Source organism: Oncorhynchus masou, chromosome 23, assembly GCF_036934945.1.
Source record: "Oncorhynchus masou masou isolate Uvic2021 chromosome 23, UVic_Omas_1.1, whole genome shotgun sequence".
Taxonomy (NCBI): domain Eukaryota; kingdom Metazoa; phylum Chordata; class Actinopteri; order Salmoniformes; family Salmonidae; genus Oncorhynchus; species Oncorhynchus masou.
In genome coordinates, this window is record NC_088234.1 from 37,773,122 (window position 1) to 37,796,484 (window position 23,363).

General features: G+C 40.4%; 2 protein-coding genes across 5 annotated transcripts in view; one reads left to right on the plus strand and one right to left on the minus strand.

Annotated features, from left to right (window-relative positions):
- fhip2a (FHF complex subunit HOOK interacting protein 2) overlaps positions 1–13,526 on the plus strand; it is a 28,128-nt gene extending 14,602 nt beyond the window's left edge. The window contains exons 11-17 of the mRNA XM_064931988.1: positions 2,567–2,730; positions 3,426–3,572; positions 3,688–3,778; positions 4,075–4,218; positions 4,452–4,592; positions 5,629–5,732; positions 9,985–13,526. Coding sequence (XP_064788060.1) covers positions 2,567–2,730; positions 3,426–3,572; positions 3,688–3,778; positions 4,075–4,218; positions 4,452–4,592; positions 5,629–5,732; positions 9,985–10,096 — 903 coding nt within the window. The 3' untranslated portion in view covers positions 10,097–13,526. The remainder of the gene's footprint in view (positions 1–2,566; positions 2,731–3,425; positions 3,573–3,687; positions 3,779–4,074; positions 4,219–4,451; positions 4,593–5,628; positions 5,733–9,984) is intronic.
- Positions 13,527–14,238: 712 nt separating this feature from the next.
- LOC135510780 (serum response factor-like) overlaps positions 14,239–23,363 on the minus strand; it is a 65,053-nt gene continuing 55,928 nt past the window's right edge. The window contains exons 4-8 of one of the 4 annotated variants that reach the window (XM_064931990.1): positions 20,942–21,103; positions 18,733–18,834; positions 18,318–18,488; positions 17,777–17,878; positions 14,239–16,242 (exon numbers count right to left, since the gene is read on the minus strand). In XM_064931990.1, coding sequence (XP_064788062.1) covers positions 16,205–16,242; positions 17,777–17,878; positions 18,318–18,488; positions 18,733–18,834; positions 20,942–21,103 — 575 coding nt within the window. In that variant the 3' untranslated portion in view covers positions 14,239–16,204. The remainder of the gene's footprint in view (positions 16,243–17,776; positions 17,879–18,317; positions 18,489–18,732; positions 18,835–20,941; positions 21,104–23,363) is intronic. The other 3 variants (XM_064931992.1, XM_064931989.1, XM_064931991.1) reach the window with 3 other exon arrangements.

The following is a 23,363-nucleotide window of genomic DNA, read 5'->3' on the forward strand; positions in this document are numbered from 1 at the left end:
GACCACAAGTGAGATTATGCATGTACTGCTTTTATTATAAAGGTGCATTTTTATGGTGAAAATGATCTTCCCCAAAAATGAAACTCGTGCTGCGTATGCCTGACAGGCTCTACACCTGTTGTAAAGTGGATTAATGGGCTTCATTTTAACCTCTCTAGGACTCGCCAACAGCCAATGAAATTGCAGGGCGCCAAATTCAATCAACAGAGATCTCATAATTCAATTGTTTCAAACATACAAGTATGAGACACCATTTTAAGGAAACAGTCTCCTTAATCCAACCACAGTGTCTGATTTCAAAAAAGCTTTTTGGCGAAAGCAGAACATATCATTATGTTAGGTCAGCAACTAGTCACAAAGCATACAGTGATTTTCCAACCAAAGAGAGGAGTCACAAAAAGCAGAAATAGAGAAAATTAATCACTAACCTTTGATATTCTTCATCAGATGACACTCCCGGGACAACATGTTACATAATACATGTATGTTTTGTTTGATCAAGTTCATATTTATTTCCAAAAACCTCAGTTTACATTTGGCTTTGCCTCCAAAACATCCCGTGAATTTGCAGAGAGCCACATATATTTACAGAAATATTCATAATAAACATTGATAAAAGATGATACAAGTGTTATTCACAGATTTAAAGATATACTTCTTCTTATTGCAACCGCTGTGTCAGAGACCAAAACAACCCAAAAAGATATCCACCATTTTGGAGTCAACATAAGTCAGAAATAGCGTTTATAAATATTCACTTATCTTTGATCTTCATCAGAATGCACTCCCATGAATCCCATGAGTTGTTCCATAAAGTCCATAATTTATGTCCAAATAACTCCTTTTGGTTTGCGTGTTCAGTACACAATCTAAACTCACGACTCGCGGCCAGGTTCAGACAAAGTTACATTACAGTCTGTAGAAACATGTCAAACGATGTATAGAATCAATCTTTAGGATGTTTTTATCATAAATCTTCAATAATGTTCCAACCTTTGTCTTCAGAAAAGCAATGGAACGCGAGCTACCTCTCATGTGAATGCGCGTGACCAGCTCGTGGCAATCTGCCAGACCACTGACTCAAAGAGCCCTTATGAGCCCCTCCTTTATAGTAGAAGACTCAAACAAGTTTCTAAAGACTGTTGACATCTAGTGGAAGTCGTAGGAAGTGCAAAATGACCCCATAGACACTGTGTATTCGATAGGCCAAGAGTTCAAAAACTACAAACCTCAGATTTCCCACTTCCTGTTTGCTTCCCCCTAGCCATAAGAAGTTAAGAAGTTATTTGGCCACTTTAGTTGTGATACAAACCGTATCAAAATGTATAGTTCTATGGGCTAGGCTAAATGAGGTGTGCGACTATGATTTGAAAAAGTTTCTTGCCTTTGCTGGGCATCATTCACAAGTGATAATACAATGCAGTCGGAAAGTATTCAAACCGCTTCACTTTTTCCACCTTTTGTTGCGTTACAGGCTTATATCGAAATGGATTAAATTAATACAAATCCTCATCGATCTCCGCATGTGTGGTTCCCACCGTGAAGCAGGGAGCAGGAGATGTGGGGATGATTTTATCTAGAATTCAAGGCACACTTAACAAGCATGGCTACCACAGCATTCTGCAGAGATACTCCATCCCATCTGGTTTTGGCTTAGTGGGACTATCATTTGTTTTTCAACAGGACAATGACCCAAAACACACCTCCAGGCTGTGTAAGGGTTATTTGAACAAGGAGAGTGATGGAAAACATTCCAGGTGAAGCTGGTTGAGAGAATACCAAGAGTGTGCAAAGCTGTCAAAGCTGGCTACTTTGAAGAATCTCAAAAATAAAATATATTTTGATTTGTTTAACACTTTGGTTACTACATGATTCCATATGTGTTATTTCATAGTTTTGATGTCTTCACTTATTATTCTACAATGTAGAAAATAGTAAAAAATAAACTTGAATGAGTAGGTGTTCTAAATCTTTTTACTAGTACTGTAAGTAAATGTTATCATTAAGTTTTTTAAAATATATATATGTGTAGTTGCAAAAATATCAACTTTTTTACGGTATTGTGTGTAGATTGATGAAGGGGGGGAAACAATTGAGTACATTTTGGTAAAAAGGCTGTAACGTAACAAAATGGGGAAAAAGTCAAGCGTTCTGTATACTTTCCGAATGCACTGTACATTTGAATCATTTGGTAGATGCTCTTATCCAATTACATTTGACTTCAGTAACGTTCATAGCTGACTCAACCTATTTATACATTTTTGTAATACAGTAGTAGCCTACATGGTTGTTGTAACTAATACGGGCTGATACTGATCAGAAAGGATGGCTGGCCCAGAGGCCGCTTGAGAACTCTCAGGTAGAGCACGTCTTGCCTGGGTTTGTTTACCAAAAAAAAATGTTGGCACCCTGACACAAATGACATAACTGAGTCTTGCGTTTTAAACTGTTAAAATGACACCCAGAAGTGACCGCGTGTCCTGCGTTAAATTTGTGTCTCACAAACTCACTGTTGCAACTCAGTTCCTTCCTTTGTGCTCATAGCTTCCAAATATGTTTCCCACAGATCAGCATCATGACCCTGCGTCTGTTTGAGCAGCTGATCCAGAAGCCCAACCAGCACATCCTCCACAGTCTGATGTTACGCAGCCTGGAGGAGAGGAACTACCTGGAGAACAAGCCCCAGGAGGAGAGGGAGCCCGTGGAGAACGGCCAGCCCCACGACTTCATGTAAGGGATCCCTCCGCCGAGTCTGTCCTCTGACTGCAAGGGCTCTGGGGTTCTAACTATATAACTGCATTCAGAATTGTAGTGGAAATAAAATGAATAAAAAGTGTATTCACACATTAGGTGCCACAATACACAATACTTCACAGATGGTGTGTCTGTAACTTGGAACCATGAATTAAATGGCAATGCACTACAACAACCACAAAAAGTAACTTGAGCATAGCAATCATGGAATTCCGAATATGAAATGGTTCCTCAGTATGTTGGGGCCTAGTCCTTCGTAACAGATTAAGAATTCACTGGCTCGGCCAGCGCGCATGATGTGAGATTTTGTTCTGGGGGCTGAGATTAGTAGGGGCAACTAATGCAAATTCCATGGTATATCACTCCTTAATGAATTCTGCCTATTCTTTTTTTCAATCTGTTCACATTAAGACAAACACACAACCTTAAAACAGATTTCATATCTGTGTGAACTACTGTCTCTTTAAATGAGAAAATGCAATACCCACGCCGAGTTCCAAACATTAGGTTGAAATCCAACAATATGAAAGCATACAAGCATATTGTCAGAGACTCCTCCTTTTGATGTAAAATCACTAAGCTTATTGTAACCAATTACCTTAGTGATGTAAAATGTAATGGAATGCATTTTACATTGAATCTGCCAATGGATGTTTTGTTATGTCTTTCAGAGACCTTGAAGAGGACCCTCTGTTTGTCGACGACTTCTCTCCAGAGAACAGGTTGTCCAGCCCTGATTGGTTGAGCAACTCCCCAACACACAGTCCTTACCACGCTAAGCCTGATGGAAAGACCGAGGTCCACAAGATTGTAAACAGGTACACAGTATTTCCTAGGAAACATGTGCCTTATCTTGTTACATATTTTAAACTTTTAGGAAGTAAGATACCTGCATCATGTAACCCTATAATGTTTTTATTATGTTTGCTTCAGTTTCCTGTGTTTGGTGCCTGATGAAGCCAAATCCTCGTCTCATGTGGAGGGAACGGGTTATGACACCTACCTAAGAGACGCACACAGACAGGTGAGTTCTCCAGGTCTCTCATGTTCTCTAGCTTCTAATTCACTGAACTCAATAGAGATCTGGGTTGTGTTCATTAGGGTACACCGTTGGAAACCGTTTTGCACGTGTTTCTTATTGTTCTTATATAAGTTCAAATATTATCTCCCTGTGTCACTCGGTTTTGAATTGTTTTGCTTCTGATTCGAGCCCACTGAACACGACCATGGATCTCTGATTTGTTACTAACACTGAATGGGTGGCATGTTGTCTACCCAATGTCATAACTCAACATCATCATTGTCCTCATCTTTTCTTAGTTCAGGGACTACTGTGGGATCTGTCAGAGATGGGACTGGCGCGGCACCCCCAAGGCCATGGAGAAGTGTGACCTGGACAGTCCCTTCTTCGAGGGCCACTTCCTCAAAGTCCTCTTCGACAGAATGGGACGTATTTTGGATCAGGTGAGTTTGAAGTCAAGGAAAGATCTCAGATTTCCAGAAGATTCTCCGTTAAAAGTGCTTCTTAGTCCAAGACTAGGTTTAATCTGTGACAGGAACACCGGCCCAGAATGTTCAGACAGGGTATCAATTGGTTTAAATACTTAAATCTGCTTTGTGAGTTTAGCGATATTGTGGTAATCTTGACTCTTCATGGTGTACCTGAGCTCACTGACTGTCCTTTCTCTGTCCTCCAGCCTTATGATGTGAACCTGCATGTGACGTCAGTGCTGTCCAAGCTGTCTCTGTTACCCCACCCACACATTCATGAGTACCTGCTGGATCCCTACATCAACCTGGGCCCCGGTTGCAGGTCCCTCTTCTCTGTCATCGTCAGGGTATGTTGAGGAATCAACATGAGCAGATACTCAGATACCCTCTATTGATCTCTCATGAATTGATATTGAAGTGATTGTAGTAATGTAGTTAAGGTTGTGGGCCTATGGAGGAACAATCTTTGTTGAGTAGAGTCAATCTTGAGTGTCAATTTAGTTAGGGCAATTATGTTATAGTCACGTTTATGTAAACATAACAATTTCCTCAATCAGGTTTCCAACCATTTTATGCAAGTAAAGTACATGTTGGATAAAGAATTATGACAGGCCTGATGGAAACATTTTCTGGTCGACTTTCCAAATGTCGACAAAACTAAATATGCGAGACAAGGTGTCAGTAAAATTAATTAATGTGAGAAATGTCGGTGGAAACGCTTTTATGCGCAAATATGTATATAACGACCATCATATCAAAGTAAACTTGGAGTCACGCAGTGACATGATGTGTGGTCCTCCCACTACGAGTCGGAAAAGCATGCAGTTTATCAAGCTACAAATGAAATAAGTTACGATGAACTTCACAGGGTGGTGAAAGTGCAAGGTGATGAGCTTGATGCTCCTTTCCAATCAACATTGAGGGTCTTATTCTGGTGACCTGACAAATAAAAACGATCACATCATAATAATCTCATCATGTAGGCTATACGTGCTCTCTAGCCATTACTGTACCTGTGAGCTGTTGGCTACTAGATAACGCAAAACATTTTTTGTTGTTATGAGGAAACCACTCAGGAGAGTTGAAAATGCAATGGTAACCCATTTAAGTTGTGTTTTTTATTTGGCACATGGGAATTTAACTGCAAAAGGTGTTTTGTATGTACTACGTCGTCACACAGCCCCTTCTTTCTGCAACAAGTCAGTTTGATGGAAACACCTCTGGTGGGAAAATGTGCATATTGTTTTTATGCTTATTTTAGAATATTCGCATGAAAATCTCTTGCCAATTGGATGGAAACCCAGCTATTGTCAGTATTGAACCAGCTCTGATCCTTTTTATACTGTAACACTGATTTGCCCCTGTGCATTTCACTCTTGTCAGGTGGTTGGGGACCTCATGTTGAGGATTCAGCGCATCCCAGACTTCACACCCAAACTCCTGCTGGTAAGAAAGAGACTGCTTGGCCTCGAACCAGAGGGTCTGAAGTAAGTACTCTGTGAAAGGTTTCTGTACTTCACAAAATATAGTAAGATGTGTTGAATTCAGGTAGAAAAGATATGTCAGGTAGCTACAAGCCAGATGTATTTAATTTGAAGTGGATGTGTTAAGGTTTGACGGTTTCTCCAGGGATTGTTTCTGCCATTTCAACCCTTGGGTGGGCCACCTAAGCGGGCTGCCTAAGTATGTACATGCAATGTCTTCAGAAAGTATTCAGAACCCTTGACTTTTTCCACATTTTGTTACATTACAGCTTTATTCAAAATTGGATAAAAAAAGAAAAGAGAATCTTCAATTTCCACACAATATCCCATAATGACAAAGCGAAAACAGGATTTTAGACAATTTTGCAAATGTATTATAAATACACATTCATAAGTTTGAGGTCACTTAGAAATGTCCTTGTTTTTGAAAGAAAAACACAGTTTTTTGTCCATTAAAATAACATCAAATTGATCAGAAATAGAGTGTGGGTATTGTTAATGTTGTAAATGACTATTGTAGCTGGAAATGGCAGATTTTTATGGAATATCTACATAGGCGTACAGAGGCCCATTATCAGCAACAATCACTCCTGTGTTCCAATGGCACGTTGTTAGCTAATCCAAATTTATAATATTAAAACACTTTTTCAATTATGTTAGTACAGCTAAAAACTGTTGTGCTGATTTTAAAGAAGCAATATAATGGGCCTTCTTTAGACTAGTAGAGTATCTGGAGTATCAGCATTTGGATTTGATTACAGGCTCAAAATGACCAGAAACAAAGAACTTTCTTCTGAAATTTGTCAGTCTATTCTTGTTCTGAGAAATGAAGGCTATTCCATGCGAGAAATTGCCAAGGAACTGAAGATCTCATACAACGCTGTGTACTACTCCCTTCACAGAACAGCACAAACTGGCACTAACCAGAATAGAAAGAGGAGTGGGAGGTCCCGGTGCACAACTGAGCAGGAGGACACAGGTACATTAGTGTCAAGTTTGAGAAACAGACACTTCAAGTCCTCAACTGGCAGCTTCATTAAATAGTTACCCCCAAAACACCAGTCTCAACGTCAACAGCTGTGCTACCATAATTGCAAAATGGTTTTCTAATGATCAATTAGCCTTTTAAAATTCTAAACTTGGATTAGCTAACATAACGTGCCGTTGGAACACAGGAGTGATTGGTTGCTGATAATGGGCCTCTGTACGCCTATGTAGATATTCCATAAAAAAATCAGCGGTTTCCAGCTACAATAGTCATTTACAACATTAACATTATTTCTGATCAATTTCATGTTATTTTAATGTACAAAAAGTGTGCTTTTCTTTCAAAAACAAGGACATTTCTAAGTGATCCCAAACTTTTGAACGGTAGTATAGATATGTATATACATAGTTGAAGTCGGAAGTTTACATACACCTTAGCCAAATACATTTAAAATCAGTTTTTCACAATTCCTGACATTTAATCCTAGTAAAAATTCCCTTTCTTAGGTCAGCTGGGATCACCACTTTATTTTAAGAATGTGAAATGTAAGAATAATAGTAGTGATTTATTTCAGATTTGATTTCTTTCATCACATTCCCAGTGGTTCAGAAGTTCACATACTCAATTTTCTTTTTTTTCTCCCTTTATTTAACTAGGTAAGTCAGTTAAGAACAAATTCTTAATTTCAATGATGGCCTAGGAAACAGTGGGTTTAACTGCCTGTTCAGGGGCAGAACGAAAGATTTGTACCTTTGTCAGCTCGGGGATTTGAGTCCAACGCTCTAACCACTAGGCTACCCTGCCACCACATAAATTAGTATTTGTTAGCATTGCCTTTAAATTGTTTAACTTGGGTGAAATGTTTCGGGTAGCCTTTCACAAGTTTCCCACAATAAGTTGGTCAGGTTTGTAGGCCTCCTTGCTCACACACTTTTTTTAGTTCTGGCAACAGATTTTCTATAGGATTGAGGTCAGGGCTTTGTGATGGCCACTCTCATACCTTGACTTTGTTGTCCTTAAGCCGTTTTGCAATAACTTTGGAAGTATGCTCTGGGTCATTGTCCATTTGGAAGACCCATTTGCAACCAAGCTTTAAGTTCCCGATTGATGTCTTGAGATGTTGCTTCAATATATCCACATAATTTTCCTCCTTCATGATGCCATCTATTCTGTGAAGTGCACCAGTCCCTCCTGCAGCAAAGCACCCCACAACATGATGCTGCCACCCCTGTGCTTCACGTTTGGGATGGTGTTCTTCGGCTTTCAAGCCGCCCCCTTTTTCTTCCAAACATAACGATGGTCATTTTGGCCAAACAGTTCTATTTTTGTTTCATCAGACCAGAGGACATTTCACCAAAAATTACGATCTTTGTCTCCATGTGCAGTTGCAAACCGTAGTCTGGCTTTTTTATGGTGGTTTTGGAGCAGTAGCTTCTCATTACTGAGTGGCCTTTCAGGTTATTTCGATATACTGCTCGTTTTACTGTGGATATAGATACTTTTGTACCTGTTTCACCCAGCATCTTCACAAGGTCCTTTGCTGTTCTTGGATTGATTTGTACTTTTCGCACCAAAGTATGTTCATCTCTAGGAGACAGAATGCGTCTCCTTCCTGAGCGGTATGACGGCTGCCTGGTCCCATGGTGTTTATACTTCCGTACTATTGTTTGTACAGATGAACGTGTTACCTCCAGGCGTTTGGAGGTCTTGGCTAATTTCTTTAGATTTTTTCATGATGTTAAATAAAGAGGCACTGAGTTTGAAGGTAGGCCTTGAAATACATCCACAGGTACACTTCCAATTGACTCAAATTATATCAATTAGCCTATCAGAAGCTTCTAAAGCCATGACATCATTTTCTGGAATTTGCCAAGCTGTTTAAAGGCACGATCAACTTAGTGTATGTAAACTTCCGACCCACTGGAATTGTGACGCAGTGAAATAATCTCTGTAAACAATGGTTGAAAATTACTTTTTATGTTAACTTCCTTCTATATCTATCTATCTATAATTTATATAATCAGTAATTCTAAATATATATATATAAGTATACAAGACATTAGGAACACCTTCCTAATATTGAGTTGAGCCCCCTTTCCCCCCCCCCCCCCTCAGAACAGCCTCAATTTGTCAGCATGGACTAAAAGGTGTTGAGCATTCCACAGGGATGCTGGCCCATGTTGACTCCAATGTTTCCCACATTTATGTCAAGTTGGCTGGATGTCCTTTGGGACCGTGGGCCATTCTTGATACACACTGTTGAGCATGAAAAAACCCAGCAGCATTGTTTTGTATACTCAGTGTATATAGTGAGGTTATTGACACCCTTGATCAAGATGAGCATTTATAAAGTCAATAATTCAAATACTGAGCTAAATTATATTATTTTATACTAATACAGTTGCTCAGAGAAAGATATGTTCTTTAACAAGTAATACTTTATTTTCTCTCAAAGGCACGGGTCCAAATGTTTTGAAAATCTTAAAGATTCTTAAAATGAAATTAGTCAAAAGTTTAGTATTTGGTCTCATTCCTAGCATGCAATGACTACATCAAGGGTGTGACTCTACAAACTTGTTGGATGTATTTGCAGTTAGTTTTGGTTGTGTTTCAGACGCAGGAGGTTGGTGGCACCTTAATTGGGGAGAACGAGCTTGTGGTAATGGCATGAGTGGAAGGGTATCAAATACATCAACCACATGTTTTCCATGTGTTTGATGGCATTCGCTCCGTTCCAGCCATTATTTTGAGCCATCCTCCCCTTTAGCAGCCTCCACTGGTTTCAGATACTTTGTTGCCCAATGGAAATTAATGGTAAATCGTGTAATTTGTCATTTTGGAGTCATTCTTGTAAATTTATAATATATGATTTCATAACACTTCTACTTTAATGTGGATGCCTCCATGATTATGGATAATCCTGACTGAATCGCAAATAATCGTTATTATTTATTCGCGATTCGTCCAGGATTATCCGTAATCATGGTACGAAATGGTTTGTATGGAATGCTTCCCCAAAACGTTATTACTTTTGCACCATTTGTTGTGTGGCGGGGTGTGGCTTGACACAACGAGTGACACATTTAAAGAGGAGTGGCCATGCTGACAGCATTCCCCAACCCTCAACCAACCCCTGTCCCTTCCCCTTTTCTGTGTAGCATTGGCCACATAAACACATTTTAGTCCTAGTTCAGGTAGACCAAAGTATTTGATTGAAGGGGATGTGTTGAAATTTGACACTGTGCCTGCCTGGTCTTTCCCATGTAGCATTGATCACATGACCCTGCTGGAGGGGGTGATTGTACTGGAGGAGTTCTGCAAGGAGCTGGCTGCCATTGCCTTTGTCAAGTTCCACGCGTCTGCCTCCACCTCCCCCTAATCCAACAGGCCAGGACTGGGGGGGTGCAGGGAGAAGACAGGATCAACAAATGACTTTCCACCATCCCTAAAATCGATTGTGCCCCAAAGACATACTGTAAGCAGGATATGTTTCATCAAATGTCTTGGGACTACAGATAAAGCATTTTGCCCCATGCCCTAACCAGAACAACAGTAAGGCTGGCAATCTGGGGCTAGAGGCTTTCAGGGTGAGGAAGAGAATGTGTGGATGGATGCGGTAGGAGAGGGGACATTCTCAAGATGGTTTGAGCTGGGCAAGGCCTGCAGAGTCCCTGCGTGCTCTCTCTCTCTCACCTCACCTAAACAAATATGATCACCCCTTCACTATGTGTGTCATAGGGAGAGAAATGTTTTTTCTGTATGTGTGTATTAATTTAAGTTTTTTTCATACTCTGCTGTTTGTAAGCGTCAATGCCTTAGTGTTGGATTATTATGCCTTTTCAGTCACTCTTTCAGGAGGTTGTTTGTTTCCTAGTGAAACATTTTATCTTTAGCCCACATCTCTAATATATTCTTCTGTCAGATTATCAATGTCAAATCACAAAAAAATCTGTGGACAAGATAGCCCCTCTAATTAGCACCCATATTGCTTACCAAATCAGGTAATTCACCCGATTTGTTAAAAAGAAAAGTACATACAATGTAAAATGTTCTTATTTAACAAACAAAAAAAATGATGGAGAAGTTCACTGTAGTGTCTGAGATAATAAGATACTAGTCACGGTGTGGCAGAAGTGGAAAGTCCCTGTATTTATTTTCACATATTCTTTCAGATTGCCTTTTTAACTGTCAGATATGCATTTTTAAAGAAAGAAACCCATTTTTTAACCAATTTAATAGACAAGGAACTCTCAATGCAACTTAATTTACAGAAAATGTGTCAAGTTTTGAATTGTCCCTGACTAGTAAACTCCACTGTGGAGATGTTCGTGTAAACATTTCTCAGGCTACCTACCTAACCATGTCAATGGTTGTATATTTCTTATTGTTTGCACCGTCAACCTCACTAGCAATGGGATAACATTATAGAGTAATGTGACATCACATTTTGTAGAATGTGGATCCTGAAAAACAAACTGGATTTGGACATGGACTTCTATGGACATTTTCAGTCGTTACATATATCAGAATCTTTGCTTTCTTTTCGGACCTTCGTCGGCTTTTGAGGAAAGTGACTCCGCATTTCTTCTTCTTTTGCCTCTGTGACAATGTTATCGCTTAATACAGTAATCATTATTGACGTTTCAAAATGTACTCTGCTACATTGTACACTTATGTTGTCTTTTAATCTGTACTAGTGTAGTGGCATGGCCATCTTTCAGCGATCTTACATGGAACACATTTTCTACGTGTTATTCATTACTTGTTTATTTATAGGAGGTAATCTTAATTTTGGGGTTGGGAGATCCTCAAAGTGGTCCTATTACATAAATAATTCTGTCTTGGTTAGCTTACATTGTGGCATGTAGACCTACATGTAAATGTATGGGAACACAGTACATGAATTTGATATGTTCCTTCGTAAGCTACCATTTTATAAATGCAATTGTATACACACAGTTTGTTTCCATAAGAGGTATTTAATTTACCAATAGTATTGTTTTCCAGAATGATCTTTGATGACGCAGAGGAAAGGACTCCTGTGTCCTTAATGTAAAAAATATATATATAATGATGGAGGACACTATTGTGTGTGTGCTGTGTAGATTAGAAGATCGTGTAACCAGGGTTCGTTGCAAGTACCTGTTGGAGTAATTTTGTGGAGGTTGGACACTTACACTTAATTATTTTAATCGGTCTGAATTAGGGAACTACATGACATAACCGGTGCTGGGGATGTGTTGCTTGCCTGAACGCTTTGGGTTTGTACATGGATGGTGCCCAGTGTGTGTGTGGTTGTGTTTATAGGGGATGAGTGTGTTGGTGTGTGAATGCTTGCTGTAGTACGCAGGCTGGATGAATCTCCATGAGGTCAGGAGTTTGAAATACTCCACATTAGCCGGGACACTGAACTTAGTGGCTAGAGCTGTTGTTCCTGCTAAGTTGACATAGCAAGTTGGCTTCTGGTTGTCTACCCTATACAGCACCTGGGGGAATATGTCACAAAATAGGATCAACTTGTTAGCCAGCGAACTTGTTTGAATGTTCTGGTTAACTTTCTAGGAAGATATGGACATCTGATTGATTCCACGAACAACCCATTTGACCGTTTTTAGCTTTATAAATGAACCAGATAATCTGTTATTTCATTTTGATTAAAGTTAGCTGTCTACCTGGTTGTCCTGCATTGTAGTGTCCCCCTCTGGCCTAATTATGCAAACGTTTGCATGAAATCAGATTTGCACATGGTCTTCATTCTTGTTCATATGTTGTACATATACCAATACTAAAAAGCTTTTTTAGGTTTTTGATTTTTTTGTTTGTATCATGAACTCCCTCCCAAAAAATATTAGGATGCACCTTTCAGGAGTGACTTGTCTACTTTAATGGATGAAAAACATTATTTTTATTCTTAATCATGCACATTTTGTGATCAACGTTTCCAACCTTTCTGTACCTGTGTATATAGGCTATACGTGTACAATAGTAATATTTGCATGCATATCATTTATTGTAATTATGAAAGCAGCATCTCTCTCTCCTAACCTAGTACCAGATCTGTTTGTGCCTTCTGGCCCAACTCCATTGTCACACTAATGACCATAAGGAGTTAGGAAGATTGCACAAACAGATCAGTGACCAGGCTCCCTTCCCATCATGATGATTTCTTAGCAGTCAGCACTTTGCTCCTCTTCTGAAGACACTGACAAGGAAATACAATGATGCCTTACTTCACACTGTGACATTAATGGTTTCACTGCTTGGCTTGGGTTTGTTTGTCACACATTGGATGCTCTATTTGTGAAAGGCATACATACGGGGGCTTGTATTTCCTTGTCTGGGTGCAAGAGTCTAGTATTCAAAAAATCTGATGCCAACTTAGTTTATTTTCCTGTTCTGTATCCGCTTAGACCAATCACTGTATATCTTTGGTAAAACATGTTTGCTGCATTTGATTGTTAACCTAAAACTGGGTGTGAAATGGGTTACCTTTTTGGACTTTTTCTTGACCAGTATGATTTATTCTGTGATTAGTGCAATGGTATTTAAATGTAATATTAAGTTGCATGCTCATTCCTCATCATCGCCTCTTGATGCTTATGATCAGTGTCTCGAAAATAACTATCGCCGACAGGGTGGGTTCTTTTCTGCAGTTTCTCTCATACACTCAGGGGCATCACGTTTTCATTCTCATCTGCCATTTCTGGTTTATGTGTGCTACTTTCCGGTGTGTGTGAGAAATCATACAGGACATTATGGCTTTGTTTAACATCTTCCGTCCCCAATAAAAATACAGCTTTATTCCTCAAGTTGTTTGGTTGTTATTGTTGAATCAAATTTAACAAATTGGATTAATGGACAAAATGCATTGGAAGGTTTAATTAGTTTATTACAAAAGTTTTGTACATATGGTTACGTTTAATTCAAAAGTACGAAAACAAAACTGCACAAAATAACCATTTTATATTTTTACCATGACTGCACTTCCATTTATTCATAATCTCCTTTTTAATTTATTTTGAGATCCATTTAGAAGAATCTGAGATAACAAGTGTCAACTTCTAACCCACAAGACATTGGCTGGGATTCCATCCAAAACCTCCATATAGCGCGCTTGACATGAAAGAATTTCCAATTGAGCGGTCGAAATCTGAACGGCTGATCTTGAATGTGATCTCCGCAACATTGCCTTTAAAAGACGCAGTCTACAAACATGATCGGCTTGAATCTTGGCCTTTGATTGCAAATTAAAAAATAAAAACTACAAAAAAGAGCATTGCATGAACTTGCTCAATACATTGTCAGCTCAGTCCATATATACACAAAAATATTCCACTGACTGGAGAAACAATTTCCTGGGATGGGAGAAATACATGAGTTTAATGTACAGTAAAAGCTAAGGTCCAAGGCTCTTGCGTGATGGTTTGCAGAATAAACAGACATTTCAATTCCCTTCATGAGAACGCAAACCCACAACTATGAAAAAGAGGCCCTGTTGGTAGAAAGAAAATGGTGCTCACACTATCTCCAATCCACCTTGGTAAAGTGGGTCCTAACTGGGTCAAATACCATTATTTCTCCAAATAAATACTATGAAGTTATAAGTCTTTAAAACTTGTAGTGGTTTAACTCACTTTTTGAAATACCCTTTAAAACCTCACTATTCTTCATGAACACAGTTAAATGTAAATTCCTAAGAAAATGCCAGCATAGCATAGCATGTTTAAATGGTTCAGAGGCAATATGACATTGTATAGATTTATTGGTTGATTGATCAACCATGCTATAAGCAGACCTGGGTTCATATACATAAGTTGTGCTTGATTGAGCCTGCCTGTTGTGATGGAACCAATAAAAGTCTCAAAAGTGCAAACCCCTCCCACCTAACATAATTAAGCATATATAATACATGAATCTAGGTATGGTTATAAGGAGACTAACAAACCCTTCATACAGTACTGACACCTAGAGAAAATACCCTTTTTATTTCAGCTAAATGAGAATAGCAGAAAACCATTCGAGTTCAGTGTTTTATCCTGGCATTCTGTCCAATTCTTAACTGACACAGGAGCTTGCTAGTGCCCTGCTACCAACTGCCCAGACTAGCGAAAATAACTTTCAATAACCTACATGGCCATACAGGCACAGGTAGACGCAGTCCTTCAGCACTGTGACAGGCAAGGTGTGAAGAGGTCATTGTGATTCACTCTAGAAAGATGTCACTCTTGTCAGTCAGTTTGGCACAAGCTGGCTAATATTTCACAACGCAGGATCCGCATATCCAGCTAACTCAATTTAAATGTCATAAGGTGAATTCACCAATTTGTAAGTCGCTCTGGATAAGAGCGTCTGCCAAATGACTTAAATGTAAATAATTAAACTATACATTTTTACCAGAATATATTTTACAAGATAATGTATTCTGAAGCGTAAGGTTAGTTGGCCAACTATAAGAAATAGCCCTCAGAACAGCCTCAATTCTTCAGGTCATGGACTCTACATGGTGTTGAAAGCGTTCGACAGGGAAGTTGGCCCTTGTTGACTCCAATGCTTCCCACAGTTGGGTCAAGTTGGCTGGATGTCCTTTGGGTGGTGGACTATTATTGAAACACACGCAAAACTGTTCCGCGTGAAAAACCCAGCAGTTCTTAACACAAACTGGTGCGCCTGCCACCTACTACCATACCCCGTTCAAAGGCACTTAAATCTTTTGTCATTCACCCTCAATGGCACGCATACACAATCCATGTCTCAAGTCTTAAAATCCTTCTTTAACACGTCTCCTCACCTTCATCTCCACTGATTGGAGTGGATTTAACAAGTGACATCAATAAGGGATCATAGGATTCACCTGGTCAGTGTATGTCATGAAAGAGCAGGTGTACATAGTGTATAAATAATTAATTTATTCTATATGCAAATTACTTGCATATACAAAACAACTATATGCCATCACACAAACAGGCAAAAAATACAATTTGATTCAATTCAAAAATAATTATGTACATTTACAAATGTCTTTAACCCCAAAGCCACCATACCTTTCCCATTTATAAATCCCAAGTTTACTCGAACACACACACACACACACACAAAAATGTATCTTTGGCTGACGTGTGGAGCTGCAGCACCTGCATCATGTGCACTTGACAAATAATTACAGACCCCCACCCCCCCAATACTATAGACAAGGTATTCCAAAAGGAGGATTTAGTGAATATCTCAATTCCTTTCTATGCTTTAGTGAATGAATACATACGTATTTTCAAACATCTACTCACATACAAAGCTTAGCGACACACATACCCTTCCATGCGTGTGCATACATACAGAATTGTAATGTAAATGCAACACACAGAGCTGTAAAATAATGGAAGGCATCAATAAATAGAGATGTCTGGCCAGTTTCCCTGGGCCTCAGTGTGTCTGTCAGTCGTTCTTTGTGTTCTGGGTGGTGTCCAGGCTGACCACCTGCAGCTCTGTCAGGTTACCGCTGCTGCTGCTCAACTGCTGACCAATCACCATCTGCAACACAGCACAGAAACATCAGCATGCGCCACTGAAGACCAATCAAAGTCAAAGAAAATTAAAGTGACATTGGGAAAGAAGAGAGAACATAACTCTATGCTCAGCATGGGTCCACCACAGATAGAACAATGAGCCGGATGTATAAATCTGAACCATTCGGTTGGCATTTCCACTCAGCACCAAATATGGTGATGAGAGGAATCCCAGTGGCCGCCAGAGGGAGAAGATGGATTTTGCCCAACATTCTACGAATTTTCTCATCGATGAAACGGTTGATATCAATACAGTTTTCTGTTCCCAAAACTAGAATTTGTGATGAACAGTTTTGTAGACTTTACCCTTTGTCAAAGTTGTTTTTAAATTTAATTGTTTAGGAGTGCAAGGGCGAATTGAGTTATTGCACACGTGCACTTGACAGAGTAGGCGTTCCCCCACGGAAATATGCAAATACATGCCAGAATGAGGCAATAGGATCTCACTAGCTCATGCTTGGCTCTGCCCACCTCCTTGCTTGTTCTGCCCACTATGATTAATTTGCTCCCATTGGAAACGATAGGCTGTGGTCTATCTTGGGTTAATTATAAAAAATCTTTGGTTCCACTTTGCATGCCTTAATTTGCACTGTTGAGTAGCCTATTGCCAGACAATACACCTGCCTAACATGGTTGGGGTCAATTCCATTTCAATTCCAGGTAATTCAGGAAGTAAACAAATTCAAATTGCTCCTAATTGAAAAGCATTGAAGATAATGAATTTTTCTGTACTTCCTGAATTGACTGGAATTGACCCCAACCCAGCCTAAGCACACAATTATTGACATTAAATTGATTAACTAAAATCCTCTATTTTTGAAAAGAAAGCTTTTTCTAAAAGCATCACTTTGCATGAGTTTGGTCATTTGTGTTGTTATAGTGTACGGTAGCTATTGTACTCCAACTAAGGCTCTGTGAAACACAATGGATTATATTCTGCTCCTAAACTTTAGTCATTCACTCACATTCACCTCTATAAAAAGCCAATCTATTGAAATCTCAATCCTGTGTGACTTTGACTGATTTCCTCAATACAAATAAAAAAAGTATTCCAAAGAACATATGGCTTTCAATAATGTTCCGTGCAGTGTTGTCCAAACATTATTTTCATTTTTATTTAACGGTTGTTTAACTAGGCAAGTCAGTTAAGAACAAGTTCTTATTTTACAATGACAGCCTATCCCAGGCCAAACCCTCCCCTAACCCCGACGACACTGGGCCAATTGTGCGCCGCCCTATGGGACTCCCGATCACAGCCTGTTGTGATACAGCCCTGGATCGAACCAGGGTCTGTGACGTCTCTAGCACTGAGATGCAGTGCCTTAGACCGCTGCGCAACTCTGGAGCCCCAAATGTCATAGGAGTAGATCATCCACATACAGTAACAGTACAGGAGGCAGGCCAAACCCTCCCCTCCACAGTGATAAACAGTGCTCTGTCCGGATGCATTAGTGCATGTCAGTGGCATGCTGGTTGCAGAGAGAATATGAGAGTTTCACTTGTAAAATGTAGGTCTTGCCGTACTGGGTGTAGCTGCACTGCAGAAACAGGGATCTGCATGGTGCCCGAGGGTGCCGTAAGGAATACCTGAGGGACAGCACCTAGCCAGAGAGAGACGGACACATACAAACATGAACACAGCCCTCTCATCTAAACTAACATTTTACCACTGAATATATACAGAGACTAACATTATACCACTGACTATATACAGAGACTATGTGCATGCTGTATAGGCTATACCACCCCACTTTGGGTCGGGGTCAAACACACTAGCCTGTCATAGTCAACCTCCCGACTATGTAGCTATATTCATACTAGATCTGGGTTAAAACAGTATGCGTTTTCATCCTTTGAGCATTTGATTAAGCCTGCCTGGAATGCCAGATAGGATAGGTTGCACTTTTTGGAGCATTTCATAGGTTAAGCTCAACACACCCAGATAAAAAAAAATGAAAGAAAAAAAATACTAATTGAACTGAGGTCTGAATCATATATCAATCAACCTCCCCCATCAACCCACAGCCAGTGTAGCCTCACCTGTGTCCCAGCGTAGCCTACTGTAGTCAAGCGTGGTCTCACCTGTGTCCTGGCCCTGTCCGTGGGACACCTGCATGGCCGAGGGGCTGGACGCGTACATCACTGTGTGGGGGCTGGTGTACATCATGTGCCCCGCCATGGACGTGGGCACAGACGATGTGACAATGGTCGCTGGGAGAGTGGGGAAAATATTAGTGTATAAGACAAAGTAAGAAGTTTAAAAGAGACATTGCCCACCAGATGGCACTGTATCACTGAGGGAAAATTCAATTCTGTTCAACTGAAGTTGACCCTTCATAACAGTATTGTAGACTACAACCTTCCTCTCACTCAAGAGAGATAAGTTAGACTCTGGATAGAGCTTATCACACATAACCAGGGTTGTACAGCCCTGTGTTAGACAGAGGAGAGTTACCAGTGGAGACAGTTGAGGTCTGGGAGATCTCCAAGCTGCTGTCGTTGTTGTGTGTGGTGGGGTGCACCTGGATGGCCTGCAGCTGCTGGGTCATCCCTCCCCCTGGAGGGGAACAGGCAACACAAAACAGCTGATCACTCACCTGTACACTATTCTAATCTTCTGTCGGAACTCTTATAAATGGTAGGAATATTAGTTTGCCCCATACAGTTTTGGACATGGTTTCATACACCTATGTACAGTCAACTAAAGTCCATGCCTGCCTCATGCCTGTTATTCCTTGTACAGTTGTGGCCAAAAGTTTTGAGAATGACACAAATATAAATTTTCACAAAGTCTGCTGCCTCAGTTTGTATGATGGCAATTTGCATATACTCCAGAATGTTATAAAGAGTGATCAGATGAATGGCAATTAATTGCAAAGTCCCTCTTTGCCGTGCAAATGAACTGAATCCCCATAAAACATTTCCATTGCATTTCAGCCCTGCCACAAAAGGACCAGCTGACATCAGCTGACATCATGTCGTTAACACAGGTGTGAGTGTTGACGAGGACAAGAGATCACTCTGTCATGCTGATTGAGTTCAAATAACAGACAGGAAGCCTCAAAAGGGGGGTGGTGCTTGGAATCATTGCTCTTCCTCTGTCAACCATTGTTACCTGCAAGGAAACACGTGCCATCATCATTGCTTTGCACAAAAAGGGCTTCACAGGCAAGGATATTTCTGCCAGTAAGATTGCACCCAAATCAACCATTTATCGGATCATCAAGAACTTCAAGGAGAGCGGGTCAATTGTTGTGAAGAAGGCTTCAGGGCGCCCAAGAAAGTCCAGCAAGCAACAGGACCGTCTCCTAAAGTTAATTCAGCTGCGGGATCGGGGCACCACCAGTACAGAGCTTGTTCAGGAATGGCAGCAGACAGGTGTGAGTGCATCTGCACGCACAGTGAGGCGAAGACTTTTGGAGGATGGCCTGGTGTCAAGAAGGGCAGCAAAGAAGATACTTCTCTCCAGGAAAAACATCAGGGACAGACTGATATTCTGCAAAATGTACAAGGATTGGACTGCTGAGGACTGGGGTAAAGTCATTTTCTCTGATGAATCCCCTTTCCGAATGTTTGCGGCATCCGGAAAAAAGCTTGTCCGGAGAAGACAAGGTGAGCGCTACCATCAGTCCTGTGTCCTGCCAACAGTAAAAGCATCCTGAGACCATTCATGTGTGGGGTTGCTTCTCAGCCAAGGGAGTGGGCTCACTCACAATTTTGCCCAAGAAAACAGAATGGAATAAAGAATGGTACCAACACATCTTCTGAGAGCAACTTCTCCCATCCATCCAGGAACAGTTTGATGACGAACAGTGCCTTTTCCAGCATGATGGAGCACCTTGCCATAAGGCAAAAGGGATAACCAAGTGGCTCGAAACAAAACATCAATATTTTGGATCCATGGCCAGGAAACTCCCCAGACCTTAATCCCAATGAGAACTTGTGGTCAATCCTCAAGAGGCGGGTGGACAAACAAAAACCCACAAATTCTGACAAACTCCAAGCATTGATTATGCAAGAATGGGCTGCCATCAGTCAGGATGTGGCCCAGAAGATAACTGACAGCATGCCAGGGCGGATTGCAGAGGTCTTGAAAAAGAAGGGTCAACACTGCAAATATTGACTCTTTGCATCAACTTCATATAATTGTCAAGAAAAGCCTTTGACATTTACGAAATGCTTGTAATTATACTTCAGTATTCCATAGTAACATCAGACAAAAAAATCTATAGACACTGAAGCAGCAAACATTGTGGAAATTAATATTTGTGTCATTCTCAAAACTTTTGGCCACGACTGTACATCCCCCTCTGCAGCCAGACAGACAGACAAACCTCCCAACTTTTTTCCCAGAGCACCAATCAGACCATAACTAACAACATCCACACCAATAAAACATGAATACCAGTTCTTTATGGAAATATGTAGCAAGGCCTATACCCAACCCCCCCCCCCCCCCGATGTGTTTTATAAAGCCCACAAGACACCAACCATATCATCCTGCGAATCTCAAAAAACAACTGGGGGCAGGAACTTCCCTTACAGAGCTCCGGGATGCCCGCTTACCCATTAATAGAAGAAGGAGAAAACTTGTCTCTGTCGACCTACAGACAAACTAGTCTCTCAACAGACACAGACTAGTCTCTTTCTCTCGACAGACTGACCTAGGGAGACTGCAGCGGGGAATCGGAAGACGGCCTGCTGGCCCTGCTGTGTCAGTTGTGATGCGGTGAGCTTCTGGCCCCGCTGTCCCGGGATGGCCAGGGTGTGCTGGTGAAGCTGGCTGAGCGGAATGGTGGGGGTGCCGGGAGGGAGAGAAGTGCCTGCTGCAGGAGGGAAAAAAGTATGAGTGAGTGAGTGAGTGAGTGAGTGAGTGAGTGAGTGAGTGAGTGAGTGAGTGAGTGAGAGAGAGTGAGCCTGCTGTCATAATGGGAGAAAAGGGAGCCGGAGACAAAGATCTGCTACGTCGGGACCCAGAACAACATCTCTGCGCTACTCAGTCGGTTAGCCACACTATCACTACAAGCAGACATCACAACAAGGGCAACAACAATACTTTAGAATGTCCGTGATTGCACCACTACATGAACCATTTTTTAACATTTTTTTAAACCTTTATTTAAATCAAACTAAGACTTCTTAAGCTTTAAGGTGGTTATTTCCCAGTATTACATGGCTGTAACAGCAGCTACCATTTCATGTCTTAAATTGATGGTAATTTTTACTAGTAAACCTGGACCTCCTGTACTAATTTGATCTCTTTTAATATCAATATAGCAAATCCTATTACAAGGGGCACATCTGGCTCCAAAACACTCTGTTTGAGCAGGGGCTCCATGAATTAAAAATAAATTATAATTTCACAATTGAACTGCCTAATCTTCACTGAATATTCATGACCAATTATAGGCAGAGATCGGCAGCCGACTCGGGGATGGCCATTGTGTTGGACCTCCTAATTATTCCTCTCCTACAATGAAAATCAAAGGCATGAGCCCATTGGATGTAGATGTTCCCTTCGTGGATACTGGGGCTTTGTAATACATGTCAAATATAACCAAGCTGAAAGGGCTTCCTGGAGATGTGAAACACGGCAAAATATAAACAACTGTTTAAGTGGAAACGCAAGTCACGCTACTGCCTCGAACCACCTCGACGTCTTGGCAAGATGATTCAAATTGAAATCATGTTGACGGACCAGATCTGGGTTCAAATACATGCTTAATCAAGTATTTGTATTTTTTTTTCAAATTATATCTATTTTTAAATAATAACCAAATCAGCATATACATTTTGAAGTATGTCAATAATTTCCTATAAATACTATTTTAAACTATTTTCAAATACCCTAGAACCAAACTGGTCTGCTAAGCGCAAACTTGAATGTTGTGAAAATTCTGTGCAACTTCCAGCTCGTGTTTACTGTGAACACTGAGGCTGTACCCACGCCATGTACCCACGCCAGCGTTGTTGGCACTTGTCCCATTAGTTAACTTCTTATGGCTGGGGGCAGTATTGAGTAGCTTGGATGAATAAGGTGCCCAGAGTAAACAGCCTGCTCATCAGTCCCAGTTGCTAATATATGCATATTATTAGTATATTTGGATAGAAAACATTCTGAAGTTTATAAACCTGTTTGAATGATGTCTGTGAGTATAACAGAACTCATATGGCAGGCGAAAAACCTGAGAAAAAATCCAACCAGGAAGTGGGAAATCTGAGGTTGGTCGATTTTCAACTCAGCCCCTATTGAAGATACTGTAATATATTGGTCATGTTGCACTTCCTAAAGCTTCCACTAGATGTCAACCGTCTTTAGAAACTTGTTTGAGGCTTCCCCTTTGAAGGGGGGCTGAATGATAGAGGGGAATGAGTCAGAGGTCTGCCAGCAGCCACGAGCTGGTCACGCGCATTCACATGAGAGGTAGCTCCCTTTCCATTGCTTTTCTGAAGACAATGAATTCTCCAGTTGGAACATTATTAAAGATGTATGTTAAAAACATCCTAATGATTGATTCTATACATTGTTTGACATGTTTCTACGGACTGTAACGGAACTTTTTGATATTTCTGCTCCTAGTGAACGCGCTTCGTGACTTTGAATTTGTTTACAAAACGCACTAACAAAAGTAGCTATTTGGACATAAATGATGGACATTATCGAACAATGCAAACATTTATTGTGGAACTGGGATTCCCGGGAGTGCATTCTGATGAAGATCGTCAAAGGTAAAGTGAATATTTATAATGTTATTTCTGACTTCTGTTGACTGCACAATATGGCTTGTTGGGCTCTGAGCGCCGTACTCAGATTATTGCATGGTTTGCTTTTTCCGTAAAGCTTTTTTGAAATCTGACACAGCAGTTGCATGAAGGAGAAGTGGATCTAAAATTCTATGTGTAAAACTTGTATCTTTGATCAATGTTTATTATGAGTATTTATGGAAATTGATGTGGCTCTCTGCAAAATTACCGGAAGTGTTTTTGAAATTACTGAACCTAACGTGCCAATGTATAAGATTTTTTTAATATAAACTTTACCGAACAAAACATACATGTATTGTGTAACATTAAGTCCTATGAGTG